This window comes from Salvelinus sp. IW2-2015, linkage group LG4q.2 (assembly GCF_002910315.2).
Source record: "Salvelinus sp. IW2-2015 linkage group LG4q.2, ASM291031v2, whole genome shotgun sequence".
NCBI classification, from domain to species: Eukaryota; Metazoa; Chordata; class Actinopteri; order Salmoniformes; family Salmonidae; genus Salvelinus; species Salvelinus sp. IW2-2015.
Genome location: NC_036843.1, coordinates 10,538,865 through 10,556,421, shown reverse-complemented (window position 1 = coordinate 10,556,421; position 17,557 = coordinate 10,538,865). Strand labels below are relative to the sequence as shown.

The following is a 17,557-nucleotide window of genomic DNA, read 5'->3' as shown; positions in this document are numbered from 1 at the left end:
ATAGGCATTAACGGCAGGTGTAAATTACACACGGAATCCCAATTGAGGTGCGTGGGCAGACGACAGGGTCTGTCCTGCTCTGCACTGGGTCAGTGGAGGGGTTTGTTTTCTGGTTTCTAGGGGAGGGGCGGATAGGACTTCCCCACTTCTTGCTCCCACTTTTAGCTGTGCTTTTTACATCCCAGTTTACGTCTAGTTGGCATAACTCATTTCCGCATTCCCAAATCCTCCCAGATAGGGATCACTATTTAAACGGGCTGATGCAACGGTTTCCACTTTTTAAAATATACTCTCGACCTTCAGCTGACAAGAAGAAAGGACAACTGTTGCACTCGGGATCAAAGTCAGGTAATACATTTTCGTAGTCGAGAAACATTTATTATACTGGGGCGCCACACTTGAGTTGCGAATGTGTGCAATTCATGAGTTTTTCAGTGGACAATTGTGCACAGTCGTGCAATTGTGCAATCCCGTTCTTTCGTTCTCTTTGGATTGGATAGCAATAGCCTAATTTAAGCATTTATGGAGATTATTAACGTTCTTCATGAGACAACTTTACACTCAATGGTTTTCTGTTTAGAATGCACGCTTGCAGACCTACACGTTTATTCATCCCAATAAAGTGTTTCTCTGCAACTTAATTTTTCCTGAACGAACAAGTATAATTGGTTTAACGTTTCATCACTGCAAAAGTCAGTTACATAACATGCATGCTATACTGAATAATAACTTCTGCTTTGAAATGAGTCATGACTCAAGTGTATCATTATTAACCGAGGTTTACTTTTCTTGTTGCTGTGTAAATACGGGCTTTCAGGAGTTTTACAAAAACGTGTTGGAATAATGACAATGTAGCCTACTATTTACAGTGGACGCTGGATCTATTTTTTCTGTAAAATAAAATAGGCTTCTGGTAATAAATGTTCATTTCGCAACTAATTCAGCTCTGTTAAAGGTTTCTTAATTTTTTCACTTTCTGTTTTAGTATTGAAACTTTCACTGTTGCATACCCAAATCATTGAGTAATGAACACATTTGTATCGTTCTTATTCATATAATACATATTTTATTTTAATTAAATGTTCTAATCTGCCTTTATTGGGACATAGATTATTGGTATGAATGGTGAGGTTGCAGGTACACAGTCCTCAATTGAAAACATCCAAAGGCGTCTATCAAAGCTAGACGTGAGGAACCACTTTGGACCAGATTGACATGAGACATTGGATTGCTCATAAACCCTGCCTTATTGTTCACCATTCATTCCTTCCTTTCACCGGGAGGGAGAAAACATGTTTCTTTGTGAATGCAATGTAACCGCGCTTTACAGGACCGGGCATTACATTAAGATATACATTTTGTTCACTTGGCAGATGCACTTATCCAGAGTAATTTAGTCAGGGCATTAACATAAATTACCAAGATGTATTTGTCTCTAATACGAGGACAACAATACATCTATTAGATAATTTTCTTAGATATCTGCAATGACTGTGTAACTGCAGTTAGCCTGCACATAAACTGTGCTATGGAGATATTTGTATTGTTAATTAAAATTGTCTGCACATTCTTATGGCTTTGTTTGTAGACACACATTACAGTTGTTGCATAAAAAAAAACATTACGGAGACCTGGTTGTTGAAGTATGTGACTACTGCATAGGTTACTAAAGCTGCCACAAAGGTAATTGTCATCATGTAGCATTGCAACTAACATCATAACAGTACTAGTTTTAACAATACCAGAGGAGTTCCACATATTACTTCCAGGTTTTTGGGCTTGGTACTTTTCTTTTGAGGAACTTTAGAACTGAAACTAATTATATGCTATGACAAAATGATGGACATTTGCTTGTATTTTCTTGATTTAAAAATTGGTTTCAGTCCAGTACAACCAAATGTGCACCACATAGCAAAAATTGAATCACGTTCTGCACATAAGGTGAAGCAGGCTAAGGAAAACCTGTCTAAGACATACCAATATCTATTGTTAGTTAGCTCTCTATCTATCCAGGCAAAAGTTGACACTTACTCATTCCAGGGTTTCTTTATTTTTACTATTTTCTCCGTTGTAGAATAATAGTGAAGACAACTATGAAATAACACATGGAATCATGTAGTAACCTTCAAAGTAGCCACCCTTTGCCTTGATGACAGCTTTGCACTCTTGGCATTCTCTCAACCAGCTTCATGAGGAATGCTTTTCCAACAGTATTGAAGGAGTTCCCACATATGCTGAGCACTTGTTGGCTGCTTTTCCTTCCCTCTGCGGTCCAACTCATCCCAAACCATCTCAATTGGGTTGAGATCGGGTGATTGTGGAGGCCAGGTCATCTTATGCAGCACTCCATCACTCTCCTTCTTGGTCAAATAGCCCTTACACAACTGTTCTGCCTGCAGCTATAGAACCCTGACCTGTTCACCGGACGTGCTACCTGTCCCAGACCTGCTGTTTTCAACTCTCTAGAGACAGCAGGAGCGGTAGAGATACTCTCAATGATCGGCTATGAAAAGCCAACTGACATTTACCCCTGAGGTTCTGACTTGTTGCACCCTCGACAACTGTGATTATTATTTGACCATACTGGTCATTTATGAACATTTGAACATCTTGGCCATGTTCTGTTATAATCTCTACCCGGCACACCCAGAAGAGGACTGGCCACCCCTCATAGCCTGGTTCCTCTCTAGGTTTCTTCCTAGGTTTTGGCCTTTCTAGGGAGTTTTTCCTAGCCACCGTGCTTCTACACCTGCATTGCTTGCTGTTTGGGGTTTTAGGCTGTGTCTCTGTACAGCCCTTTGAGATATCAGCTGATGTAAGAAGGGCAAAATGAATAAATTTGATTTGTCCTGTTGAAAAACAAATGAGTCCCACTAAGCGCAAACCAGATGGGATAGTGCATCACTGCAGAATGCTGTGGTAGCCATGCTGGTTTTAAGTGTGCCTTGATTTCTAAATAAATCACTGAGTGTCACCAGCAAAGCACCCCCACACCATCACTCCACCTCCTCCATGCTTCACGGGGGGAACCACACATGTGGAGATCATCCGTTCACCTACTCTATCGAAGACACGACGGTTGGAACCAAAGATCAGACCAAAGGACAGATTTCCACTGGTCTAATGTCCATTGCTCGTGTTTCTTGGCCCAAGCAAGTCTCTTCTTATTGGTGTCCTTTAGTAGTGGTTTCTTGCAGCAATTCGACCATGAAGGCCTGATTTACACAGTCTCCTCTGAACAGTTGATGTTGAGATGTCTGTTACTTGAACTCTGTAGGATTTATTTGGGCTGCAATCTAAGGCTGGTAACTAATGAACTTACCCTCTGCAGCAGAGGTAACTCTGAGCCTTTCTTTTCCTGTGGTGGTCCTCATGAGAGCCTGTTTCATCATAGCACTTGATGTTTTTTGTGACTGCACTAGAAGAAACTTAGAAAGTTCTTGACATTTTCCTAATTGACTGACCATGTCTTAAAGTAATGGACTATCATTTCTCCTTGCTTATTTGAGCAGTTCATGCCGTAATATGGACTTGGTCTTTTACCAAATAGGGCTATCTTCTGTATACCACCCCTACCTTGTCACAACACAACTGATTGGCTCAAATGCATTAAGGAAAGAAATTCCACAAATTAACTTTTAAAATGCCACAGCTGTTAATTGAAATGCATTCCAGGTAACTAACTACCTCATGAAGCTGGTTGAGAGAATACCAAGAGTGTGCAAAGCTGTCAAGGCAAAGGGTGGCTACTTTGAAGAATCTAAAATATTTTGATTTAACACTTTTGGTTACTACATGATTCCATATGTTATTTCATAGTTTTGATGTCTTCACTATTATTCTACAACATAGAAAATAGTACAAATAAAAACCCTGGAATGAGTAGGTGTCCAAACATTTGACTGGTACTGTGTGTGAGATATATATTCTGACAATTACCAGATTTTCATCCGTAAAGCCAAAATGGGTTGTAGCTGTGCAATGGTAATATTTTAGTAAATTATTTACTTGGTTGAACAGAATTTGCTGTAAAAGGAGGGCAAATGGAAGCTGTTGGTAGATTTAATGTTGCACATTAGGGCAGTTAGGTGGAGGGAGGGGGCAGGTAGAAAGGGGTAGCGTATTCTTGAGTGAAACAGGCTACACTTGCATGCAAATACACCAAAACCTCAAATTACTTATCTTGGTACCTTGCCCAGAGTGAGGTTATTGGCTTACTTTGCTTGGGTCCCATTAATTGCAACTCAACGTTGTACGACTAAACGGCATAGGCCCAGGCTGTATAGACATTGAAGGAAACCTTCAGTACTTTCTATTATTTGGGTAGGAGCAGAGGTCAGTGTAGGACATTCTGTATCAATGTATCCTGGGTTTGAGTTGGTGTCTGGATTACTGTACACTCTTTTACTAGTTTGAATTTTTATTAGCCGTATGTACGGGATACACATGGTATTCACCATCCAACAAAATGCTTACTTGCTGGTTCCTTCACAACAAGAATAATCAATAATAAAATATAAAAAATACAGACAAAGTAAATGGCTCAGTACAACAGAATATACATTTTAGCATAAGTATAATACAGGAAGGCACAATGTTTAGTCCAATATTTACACGTTTTGGGGAAGGGGGGTTGGGAGGCAAGTGTTTAAGTTGTGCAGCATTTAGCAATCATAATAAGAGTTTGGTAGCAGCAGGTGTGTGTGTGGAGAGTCTAGTAGCAGCAGGCGAGTACATTATGTGCTAAGTTGGAGAGTATGGTAGCAGCAGGTGAGTACATTGTGCTAAGTTGCGGAGAGTCTGGTAGCAGCAGGTGAGTACATTATGTGCTAAGTTGCGGAGAGTCTTGGTAGCAGCAGGTGAGTACATTGTGCTAAGTTGCGGAGAGTCTGGTAGCAGCAGGTGAGTACATTATGTGCTAAGTTGCGGAGAGTCTGGTAGCAGCAGGTGAGTACATTATGTGTTAAGTTGTGGAGTCTGTGCAGGTGGTCAGTCCAGTTAGTTTCTATCTACAAGCCATCAGACTGAACACTGTCTCTGAGCCTGTTGGTATCAGATCTCAAGCTCTGATACCGACTGCCTGATGGTAAGGGAGTGAACGGCTTGTGGCTGGGGTGTGTGGGGTCCTTAATGATGCTGCGGGCCTTCCTCAGGCACCGCTCTGAGTAGATGTCCTGGATGGGTGGGAGCACGGTACCAGTGATGTACTGGGCCAACTTCATCACAAGCTGGAGGGCCTTGCGGTCGTGGATGGAGCAATTTTCCTACCAGGTCGCGTTGCAACCAGTCAGGGCGCTCTCGATGGTGCGGCAGTAGTATATGGAGACGACCCGGGTGGCATGCAAATTTCTTCAGCTGCCTTAGGAAGTAAAGATGCTGTTGCACCCTCTTGGCAAGAGTGGTGGTGTTGTTGGTCAATGTCATGTCCTCAGTGATGTGGACGCGGAGGTACTTAACTGCTGACTACTGCAGTCCCGTTCATTTGAGTCAGGTCATGTTCCCTCTGCTTCCTGAAGTCAACAATCAACTCGTTTTGCTGATGTTGAGGGAGAGGTTGCAAGTTCACTTACCTCCTCCCTATAGGCTGACTTGATGTTAGTTATCAGGCCTATAATTGTAGTGTCATCAGCAAACTTGATGGAATTAGTGTCATGCAAAGCCATGCAGTCATAGGTGTATAGGAAGTACAGCAGAGGGCCGAGGAAACATCCCTAGGGGGCCCTTTAAGAGTCAGTGTAGAGGAGATGTTGCCAATCCTCAGCCTGTGCTCTGCCCGTCAGGAAGTCCAGGGTCCAGTTGCAGAGGGTGGTGTCCAGACCCAGAGCTTGGTGTTGAGCTTGGAGGGAACAATAGTGTTGAATGCTGTACTGTAGTCAATGAACATTATTCTCACATAGGTGTTCCTGTTGTCCAGATGTGTTATATAACACATATCAAAGTGCTGTACAGAAACCCAGCCTAAAACCCCAGACAGCAAGCAATGCAGGTGTAGAAGCACGGTGTCTAGGAAAAACTCCCTAGAAAGGCCAAAACCTAGGAAGAAACCTAGAGAGGAACCAGGCTATGAGGGGTGGCCAGTCCTCTTCTGGCTGTGCAGGGTGGAGATTATAACAGAACATGGCCAAGATGTTCATAAATGACCAGCATGGTCAAATAATAATCACAGTGAACAGGTCAGGGTTCCATAGCCGCAGACAGAACAGTTGAAACTGGAGCAGCAGCACGGCCAGGTCGACTGGGGACTAAAAGGAGTCATCATGCCATGTAGTCCTATCAGGTCCTCCAAGAAAGAGAGAATTAGAGAGCATACTAAAATCCACACAGGACACCGGATAAGACAGGAGAAATACTCCAGATAACAGAATGACCCTAGCCCCCAACACAAACTACTGCAGCATAAATACTGGAGGCTGAGACAGGAGGGGTCAGGAGACACTGTGGCCCCATCCGATGATACCCCCAGACAGGGCCAAACAGGCAGGATATAACCCCACCCACTTCGCCAAAGCACAGTCCCCACACCATTAAGACACTAACAGCGTACAGACGGTAGGCAATTAAGGTCAGTTATGAAAACTTAGGACACTAAAGAGGCCTTTCTACTGACTCTGAAAAACACAAAGATGCCTAGGGTCCCTGCTCATCTGCATGAACGTGCCTTAGGCATACTGCAAGGAGGCATGAGGACTGCAGATGTGCATTGTCCGTACTGTGAGACGCCTAAGACAGCGCTATATGTAGACAGGACGGACAGCTGATCGTCCTTGCAGTGGTAGACCACGTGTAACAAGACCTGCACAGGATCGGTACATCCGAACATCATACCTGCAGGACAGGTACAGGATGGCAACAACTGCCCGAGTTACATCAGAAACACACAATCCCTCCATCAGTGCTCAGACTGTCCACAATAGGCTGAGAGAGGCTGGAATGAGGGCTTGTAGGCCTGTTGTAAGGCAGGTCCTCACCAGACATCACCGGCAACAACGTCGCCTATGGGCACAAACCCACTGTCGCTGGACCAGACAGGACTGGCAAAAAGTGCTCTTCACTGACGAGTCACGGTTTTGTTTCACCAGGGGTGATGGGCGGATTTGCGTTTATCGTCGAAGGAATGAGCGTTACACCGAGACCTGTACTCTGGAGCGGGATCGATTTGGAGGTGGAGGGTCCGTCATGGTCTGGGGCGGTGTGTCACAGCATCATCGGACTGAGCTTGTTGTCATTGCAGGCAATTTCAACGCTGTGCGTTACAGGGAAGACATCCTCCTCCCTCATGTGGTACCCTTCCTGCAGGCTCATCCTGACATGACCCTCCAGCATGACAATGCCACCAGCCATACTGCTCGTTCTGTGTGTGATTTCCTGCAAGACTTTAATGTCAGTGTTCTGCCATGGCCAGCGACGAACCCGGATCTCAATCCCATTGAGCACGCCTGGGACCTGTTGGATGGGAGGGTGAGGGCTAGGACCCTTCCCCTCAGAAATGTCTGGGAACTTGCAGGTGCCTTGGTGGAAGACTGGGGTAACATCTCACAGCAAGAACTGGCAAATCTGGTGCAGTCCATGAGGAGATTCATTGCAGTACTTAATGCAGCTGGTGGCCACACCAGATATTGACTGTTACTTTTGACCCTCCCCTTTGGTCAGGGACACATTATTCCATGTCTGTGGAGCTTGTTCAGTTTGTCTCAGTTGTTGAATCTTGTTATGTTCATACAAATATTTACACATGTTAAGTTTTCTGAAAATAAACGCAGTTGACAGTGAGGTCTTATTTTGCTGAGTTTATATACTATACCCTATCTGTCATCCGACCAAATTAATTACTTGCTACTCACCTGGGAATAGAGGCAGATTTCCTTGCAAAACTTAGTGCATTCGGAAAGTATTCAGACTCCTAGACTCTTTCCAAATTTTGTTACGTTTCAGCCTTATTCTAAAACTGATTAAGTAGTTTTTTCCCCCTCATCAATCTACACACAATTACCCCATAATAACAAAGCAAAAACAGGTTTAGACATTTGCAAATGTATTGAAAAAAAGATGTGATAAGTATTCAGACCCTTTACTCAGTACTTTGTTGAAGCACCTTTGGCAGCGATTACAGCCTCAAGTCTTCTTTGGTATGACGCTACAAGCTTGGCACACCTGTATTTGGGGAGTTTCTCCCATTCTTCACTGCAGATCCTCAAGCTATGTCAGATTGGATGGGGAGATTCAGGTCTCCAGTCCTGGCTCTGTCTGGGTCACTCTAGGACATTCAGAGACTTGTCCCGAAGCCACTCCTGTGTTGTCTTGGCTGTGTGCTTAGGGTCATTGTCCTGTTGGAAGGTAAACCGTCACCCCCAGTTTGAGGTCCTGAGCACTCTGGAGCAGGTTTTCATCAAGGATCTCTCTGTACTTTGCTCCGTTCATCTTTCCCTTGATCCTGACTAGTCTCCCAGTCCATGCTGCTGAAAAACATCCCCACCGCATGATGCTGCCACCATGTTTCACCTTAGGGATGTTGCCAGGTTTCCTCCAGATGTGACACTTGGCATTCAGGCCAAATAGTTCAATCATGGTTTCATCAGACCAGAGAATCTTGTTTCCTTGAGTCTCTGTTAGGTGCCTTTTGGCAAATTCCAAGCGGACTGTCATGTGCCCTTTACTGAGGGAGTGGCTTCCGTCTGAGCACTCTGCCATAAAGGCCTGGTTGGTGGAGTGCTGCAGAGATGGTTGTCCTTCTGGAAGGTTCTCCCATCTCCACAGAGTAACTCTGGAGCTCTGTCAGAGTGATCATCGGGTTCTTGGTCACCTCCCTGACCAAGGCCCTTCTCCCCCGATCGCGCAGTTTGGCCGGGCAGCCAGTTCTAGGGAGTCTGGGTGGTTACAAACTTCTTCCATTTAAGAATGATGGAGGCCACTGTGTTCTTGGGGACCTTCAATGCTGCGGAAATGTGTTGGAACCCTTCCCCAGATCTGTGCCTCGACACTATCATGTCTCGGAGCTCTACGGACAATTCCTTCGACCTCATGGCTTGGTTTTTGCACTGTCAACTCTGGGACCTTATCATGTCCAGTCAATTGAATTTACCACAGGTGGACTCCAAGTTGTAAACATCTCAAGGATGATCAATGGAAACAGCATGCACCTGAGCGCAATTTCAAATCTCATAGCAAAGGGTCTCAATACCTATGTAAATAAGGTATTTCTGTTTTATATTTGTAATACATTTGCAGAAATGTCTAAATCTGTTTTCGCTTTGGCATTATAGGGTATGTGTTGATTTAATGATTTTTTAAAATGTATTTAATCCATTTTAGATTAAGCCTGTAACGTAACAAAATGTGGAAAAAGTGAAGGTGTCTGAATACTTTCCGAATGCACTGTATATCACTACAGTTATAAACAAAACAGATTTACAGGCAAGACGCTGATGAACAAGTATGACACCATAGCTCTTGGATAGTGTCAGTTTAGTCAGACAAAATATGAGAAGGGATAGAGGAAGGGGCTTTATCAGAGGACCAGGGTTGGCCACATTGTCCTGAGATCCTCCAGCCACATTCCACCTCCCTGACATGGAGAAAAGGCTCATATGGAGGAAAACATGGGAAATGGGTGTTTGTTGGCAATGGCAGTCTGTAGCTCTCCGTGGGATAAAGTGGAACGTGTCTGAGTCTACTTTTGTGCAGGGTTGTGTGCCTCTTGGCCTCCTTGGGAATAAACCCCCCCCCCACATAGATCCTTGCCAAGACCTCTGTAAATGGGAGTATACATACATTCCAGAAAAAAGAGATGAAATAATAAAATGGCCTAATGGGAGACAGCCTCGGCCTCCTGCTCTGCAACAGGCCAACATTTCATTAGAGAATGCTGCCAGGGAGACCAGGTGCACTTGTGGAAATGACACCTTTAAGCCCTTTAGCAGACTGAAATGAAAGTAAACCAATTATCTGTCAACTACACCAAAACTAGAAGCAGGTTTGAAATGTGAATATTTTGGGTAAAATGTATTCAGATCTTTTACTCTGGTACAGCTGCAAAATGTTGTGAAATATTCAGAACATGGGTACAAGGTGGTGAATTGTACATCTCAATCCACTTCTTTCATTTTCTTAATGCATTTTCCTGCCCTTTTGTCCCTGTTCCTATCAGCTGTGGTCACGGCTGGGTCTTATATGATGCCGGGACCAATCCCAGATCCTCGGATGACAGCCGGCTCATTGCCCAGCCTGGGTCCCCTGGCAGGGATCCCCTACACCACACTGACTGACCAGCTCAAATACGCCAACCTCCGGGAACTGGGGGCCATGCTTTCTCCACTGCACTTCCTGGGCAAGCTAGGGAAGAGGCCCCTAACCATCAAAACAGAGGTGAGAATTAAAGTTTTGCTTTCGTTCTTGAAGATGTTGTGAGAAGTTAATTCAGATATCTTTCATGTAATTTTACTGTTTAAGACTTAGTTTTTTCAAACTTTTCTAACAATCAATGTTTTGTTCCCAGACCTCAGAGGGACTTAAGTATCTACTTAAAGGTCCAATGCAGCTGTTTTTCTCTATCAAATCATTTCTAGATAACAATTAAGTACCTTACTGTGATTGTTTTCAATAAAAAATGGTCAAAAAGAAACAAATAGCCTCTTTTAGCAAAGAGCAACTTATCAAGCAAGAATTTTGCAAGGACTGTCTGTGAGTGGTCTGATTGGGGTGGGGAAAACGATCTGATATTTGCGTAGAGGTTTGGAACTATTTTTCTTATTGGTCTATTAACAAATTTACCGCCTGGTGATAACACCAGGCAGTAGTGATGGGTAACCAATGCCTTTGGGGCTTTCACTCAGTTGTGCCGAAAAACTGTTACTCTGAACTTTTAACACAGTGCACATTAGAGACATCTACTGGTCAGGAATACATATCAGCATGGGTGCTGTTTATATAAACCTGTTTTCCCATTGCCTCTATCAAAATGTCGTGGGGCAATGGATAGGCGTGAGCGTTGGTAAACAAAATTGTTAGAATGTTGGGTTTACATTCTACTTACAGTACCCTTTTTGCCCTGTTTATTTATACTTTTTTTTACTGTGCATCCATGGTTAGTGCTAAGTGATTTAACCAAAATGTCGGTTATTTTTCGGGTTTTAAACAACTTAGTGACTGACTTCGGTTCAATTATTTTAATTCCATTTAGTTATTTTTTTCTTCTTTGAACTCCATGTGCACATTGCTCTAGAAATAAATCCAATCCAGTTTGAACTGTACGATGTAGTAAGGAGTTGTAGTTTCCAACAGGCCAATATTCTACATAGTTTAGTGTATTAAACTGTGGTAATTAACAACAATGACCATAATCCATAGCGCATCTACTTGGTCTGTGTATCATTTACGACGGCTATGGAAGAGACAGGAATTCGCAATCGTGAGGAGATCGAGAAGCATCAGCTGCTCTAGGTATCTTTACTTTAAAATGCATGATCAAAGTGATTGATCGTTGGTATTCAGCAGTCATAAAAGTATGAATTATTTACTTTGAACTACAAAATAGTGATTTTTGTCAGACAGCACATGCAGCAGCTCTACAGAGATGAGATGACTTGCTTGGAATGAAATAATAGTAATCAAATAAAATTCACAACTGAAATATTTTATTAAAGTGAATAAATTATAGTTAGTATGTGATAAGCAGTAATGGGCAATCATGGAACTTTTATTAATCATTTTATTCTGTTACAGCATTCAACCAAAATAATCGAAACCGAAAACAGTAATTATTTTTAAAATTATTTTATCGAAACACCAGCATCCTGAAGTCGCCTCTTCACTGTTGACGTTGACTGGTGTTTTGCGGGTACCATTTAATGAAGCTGCCAGTTGAGGACTTGTGAGGTGTCTGTTTCTCAAACTAGACACTAATGTACTTGTCCTCTTTCTCAGTTGTGCACCGGGGCCTCCCACTCTTCTTTCTATTCTGATTAGACAGTTTGTGCCGTTCTGTGAAGGGGTAGGCCATTTCGACACTGCAATCGACACTGTATTTCTGATCAATGTTATGTTAATGGACGAAAAATGTGCTTTTCTTTCAAAAACAAGGACATTTCTAAGTATCCCCAAACTATTGAACGGGTATGTTATATATACATATTAGTATTTTTTTTTTAAATGGCGCCACAGTCCTTTGTATGATTTAGGATGTTAAATAAAAATCGGAACAGCCTATGCTTAACAAAACACTTGATTTAAGTTAGAAATACAATGTAACCAGTGTTTCAAAGAAAATAGAAGAAAAAAAGAACATCCTAACAGGGATTCGTTCCTGTGCATCAAGGCCACAGACTCAGTTGCTGCTGCTGTACAGGCAGAACCACCTGTCATGGGAGAACTGGAGAAGAATGTTTATATTAACCCTGTAAATAGTGCCCGGCAGAGCTCAATGTTTTGGAAGCCACAGCGGAATCCACTGAGGGAGGGATCAACTAAGCTTTGTATGCAATTTATTACGTGGTAACTGCTTGTCAACATTGCTTTGGGATTGAATTAAACTTTCAACTAACTTTTCCAAATTAATAAACTTTGGAAACATAATTTGATAATAACACCAATAACAACTACAAGAGCTGTTTAATTTACAAACTGAGAAAGACAATTCTAAATAGGAACTCAAGATTCAATGGTGTGCTACAATTTCAGAATAGATTCTTCTACCTAATGGCGCTACGCCCTGAGCTACAGTAGCTTTCCACCTGCTAAGGTGAAATGTCTAGATAAAAACTAAAAGCTGCCAGCAGTGATCGGCTCTCTGTTACGACACCTGTCAGATGCTAGTGTGACCACCAATGCTTCCAATGTCATCATCACGTGATATTGTTACAAGCATCGATATGTTGTCTCGACTCAGTAGTGCTATCAACCATCACTACCAGGCAGGCAAAAACTCAAAACCATCAAAGCAGGCTGAAATGTATTTTCAAACAGCTCTTATACTTAAATTGCATTTTCAGAATTTCACAATATTATTCCAACCTCGTAGTGTGGAAATGCATACCAGTGGTGGTTAGTGCTGTTTATGATGAGGGAAGACACCATTTATTTTTTTAATGAGCATGGCCTAATTTCTATTACAGAATATTGGATGACTGTCGTTCATATTCCGTTCACCCAGTTCAGGCTACTACATGAGTCAAATGTTCCCTATAGCCATCAGGAGTTTGCTAAAACTTAGCATATGAATGGAAGTTTACAATGTAGGTGCATACAGGTTGAGAGAAATTTGTGGTGACAGTGACACTTTCAATACTGCCTTGCACACTCTTGCCTGCATCTAGCTTATCTAAGGTGTAATTAGTCCAACAGTTCCAAACAAGAGTTCCTATTGGACAAATTCAGGTATTTTTATCCCCGTTGTTTGCTTCCGTTTTAAGAAATGTTTTTCAACAGAATTGGAGTGAATACACCCCATATCATGCGTAAACACCATGTTGTATTCCTTCTCGCCTCTATGCACTCTTCACACCTTTTTCCCTTCCTTTGTGGACTTCAATGCACAACACATCAGATGTATGTGACCAGGCTAAAAAAACTCCTACAATCATGCAGTAACATTAATGTTTAGTCAGTAGGCAGTTACACCAACGGGCCCTGGTGGCAATAAATTAAAAAAACCAAAAGCTTACCTTGGACGAGTTTGTAACAATTTTCCTCCTCTTCAGACGAGGGGTATGAAGGATCGGACCAATACAGTGTGGTAAGTGTCCATGATAGTTTTAATAAAACTGAACACGACACAATACAAAAATAAAAGTGAATGATAACAAAAACCAAAACAGTCCTGAAACGTGAAACAAACACTAACACAGGAAACAATCACCCACAATGGAAAACAGGCTACCTAAATATGGCTCCCAATCAGAGACAACGATGAACAGCTGCCTCTGATTGGGAACCACACCAGGCCAAACACATAGAACAACCTAGACAAAATAACATAGACTGCCCACCCTAACTCACGCCCTGACCAAACTAAAATAGAGACACAAAAAAGGAACTAAGGTCAGGACGTGACAGAGTTTCAATGTTGTTGGATAGTCATAGCCAGCTAACGTTAGCTAACATAGCATCCCTCTGTTTGAGCCGGGTGTTTGAGTAGGCTAAACTAGCCAGCTGCATTTGCTAGCTAAGTAAGTGATATGAGAATTAAGTTCTCCTGTTCATTAACCAATTTAATTACTCAGTCTGCGCTATCAGGATTTTTATGATACTGATAGAAATAAAACAGACAGAGGCCCAGTCTACAATAGTTAAACGTTTATTCACGGAACGTTCTAAAATCAGGAACACAAAACAATTCATTTTATACTGACTTCTCACGCCCACACATTCACACAACCATACGCACACACACACACACACACACAGACGCACACACATGTCCTGCTACTCAGCCGACAGAGATTAGTGACCTTGTCCCTGAGACGTACTCCCTGTTCTCTCCCAAATCTCTAGTCAGGTCGGCACCGAGCTCAGACAGTCTGTCTTTACACGAATTCTGACTAGGACTACACATTTATTGATTATGATTTATACATTCTAATCACTTCCATACAATTATATGTTTCAGGGCGGAATATTCTAATCATTAAATTAACCGATAATTCTCAACTAACAGTAAGTGAACAAGAAAGTGAAAAATGACACTCCTCTCTTTCATTTTTGAAAATATTAATTTGTTAAACTGTTCAACTATTGTCTTTCTCTCTCTTTGAGTCAATTACTCACCACATTTTATGCACTGCAGTGCTAGCTAGCTGTATCTTATGCTTTCAGTACTAGATTATCTGATCCTTTGATTGGTTGGACAACATGTGAGTTCATGCTGCAAGAGCTCTGATAGGTTGGAGGACGTCCTCTGGAAGTTGTCATAATTACTGTTTAAATTTAAATTCTCTTATCACCCAGTGCCTGGGCTTGCCTCCGCTGTACCCACGCCCCACCATACCCCTGTCTGCACATTATGCCCAGAATCTATTCTACCACGCCCATAAATCTGCTCCTTTTATTCTTTGTCCCCAACGCTCTAGGCGACCAGTTTTGATAGCCTTTAGCCGCACCCTCATCCTACTACTCCTCTGTTCCTCGGGTGATGTGGAGGTAAACCCAGGCCCTGCATGTCCCCAGTCACCCTCATTTGTTGACTTCTGTGATCGAAAAAGCCTTGGCCTCATGCATGTCAACATCAGAAGCCTCCTCCCTAAGTTTGCCTTAGGATGCCTGGTCATTCTTTAAATGTTACTTCCTCACCATATTAGACAAGCATTGCTCCGTTCAAAAAATGCAGAACCAAGAACAGATATAGCCCCTGGTTCACTCCAGACCTGACTGCCCTCGACCAGCACAAAAACATCCTGTGGCGAACTGCAATAGCATCGAAGAGCCCCCGCGATATGCAACTGTTCAGGGAAGTCAGGAACAATACACGCAGTCAGTCAGGAAAGCAAAGGCCAGCTTTTTCAAGCAGAAATTTGCATCCTGTAGCTCTAACTCCAAAAAGTTCTGGGATACTGTAAAGTCCATGGAGAACAAGAGCACCTCCTCCCAGATGCCCACTGCACTGAGGCTAGGTAACACGGCTCACCACCGATAAATCCGTGATAATCGAAGACTTCAACAAGCATTTCTCAATGGCTGGCCATGCCTCTCCTGGCGACTCCAACCTTGGCAACAGCCCCGCCCCTCCGCTGCTACTCGCCCAAGCCTCCCCAGCTTCTCCTTTACCCAAATCCAGATAGCAGATGTTCTGAAAGAGCTGGAAAACCTGGACCATACAAATCAGCTGGGCTTGACAATCTGGACCCCCTATTTCTGAAACTGTCCGCGCCATTGTCGCACCCCCTATCCACCATGCCTGTTCAACCTCTCCTCGTATCATCTGAGATCCCCCAAGGATTGGAAAGCTGCCGCGGTCATCCCCCTCTTCAAAGGGGGAGACACCCTGGCCAACAAACTGTTACAGACCTATCTCCATCCTGCCCTGCCTATCTAAGGTCTTCGAAAGACCAAGTCAACAAACAGATCACTGACCATCTCGAATCGCCACCGTACCTTCTCCGCTGGTGCAATCCGGTTTCCGAGCCGGTCATGGGTGCACCTCAGCCACGCTCAAGGTACTAAACGATATCATAACCGCCATCGATAAAAGACATTACTGTGCAGCCTCTCTCTCATCGACCTGGCCAAGGCTTTCGACTGCTGTCAATCAACCATATTCTTATCGGCAGACTCCAGTAGCCTCGGTTTTTCTAATGGACTGCCTTGCCTGGTTCACCAACTACTTTGCAGACAGAGTTCAGTGTGTCAAATCGGAGGGCATGTTGTCCCGGTCCTCTGGCAGTCTCTATGGGGGTACCACAGGGTTCAATTCTCGGGCCGACTCTTTTTCTCTGTATACATCAATGATGTTGCTCCTTGCTGCGGGCCGATTCCCTGATCCACCTCTACGCAGACGACACCATTCTATATACTTCCGGCCCTTCCTTGGACACTGTACTATCTAACCTCCAAACGAGCTTCAATGCCATACAACACTCCTTCCGTGGCCTCCAACTGCTCTTAAACGCTAGTAAAACCAAATGCATGCTTTTCAACCGTTCGCTGCCTGCACCCGCACGCCCGACTAGCATCAACACCCTGACGGTTCCGACCTAGAATATGTGGACCATCTATAAGTACCTAGGTGTCTGGCTAGACTGCAAACTTCTCCTTCCAGACTCATATCAAACATCTCCAATCCAAAATCAAGCAAGAATCGGCTTTCTATTCCGCAACAAAGCCTCCTTCACTCACGCCGCCAAACTTACCCTAGTAAAACTGACTATCCTACCGATCCTCGACTTCGGCGATGTATCTACAAAATAGCTTCCAATACTCTACTCAGCAAAACTGGATGCAGTTTATCACAGTGCCATTCGTTTTGTTACTAAAGCACCTTATACGACCCACCACTGCGACCTGTATGCCCTAGTCGGCTGGCCCTCGCTACATGTTCGTCCGTCAGACCCACTGGTCCAGTCATCTACAAGGCTATGCTAGTAAAGTGCCGCCTTATCTCAGTTCACTGGTCACGATGGCTACACCCACCTGCAACACGCGCTCCAGCAGGTGTATCTCACTGATCATCCCTAAAGCCAAAACCTCATTTGGACCGCCTTTCCTTCCAGTTCTCTGCTGCCTGCGACTGGAACGAATTGCAAAAATCTCTGAAGTTGGAGACTTTTATCTCCTCAACAACTTTAAAATCTGCTATCCGAGCAGCTAACCGATCGCTGCAGCTGTACATAGTCCATCTGTAAACTACCCACCCAATTTACCTACCTCACCCCCCCATACTGCTTTTATTTATTTACTTTTCTGCTCTTTTGCACACCAGTATCTCTTCTTGCACATGATCATCTGATGATTTATCACTCCAGTGTTAATCTGCTAAATTGTAATTATTCGATTTATTGCCTACCTCATGCCTTTTGCACACATTGTATATAGATTCTCTTTTTTTTTTCTACCATGTTATGACTTGTTTATT

The 17,557-nt window shown here is 43.3% G+C and overlaps 1 protein-coding gene across 1 annotated transcript in view; it reads left to right on the top strand.

Annotated features, from left to right (window-relative positions):
- Positions 1 to 141: 141 nt before the first annotated feature.
- LOC111963284 (jun dimerization protein 2) overlaps positions 142 to 17,557 on the top strand; it is a 21,176-nt gene continuing 3,760 nt past the window's right edge. The window contains exons 1-2 of the mRNA XM_023986619.3: positions 142 to 348; positions 10,145 to 10,362. Of these exons, the coding sequence (XP_023842387.1) occupies positions 261 to 348; positions 10,145 to 10,362 (306 nt within the window). The 5' untranslated portion in view covers positions 142 to 260. The remainder of the gene's footprint in view (positions 349 to 10,144; positions 10,363 to 17,557) is intronic.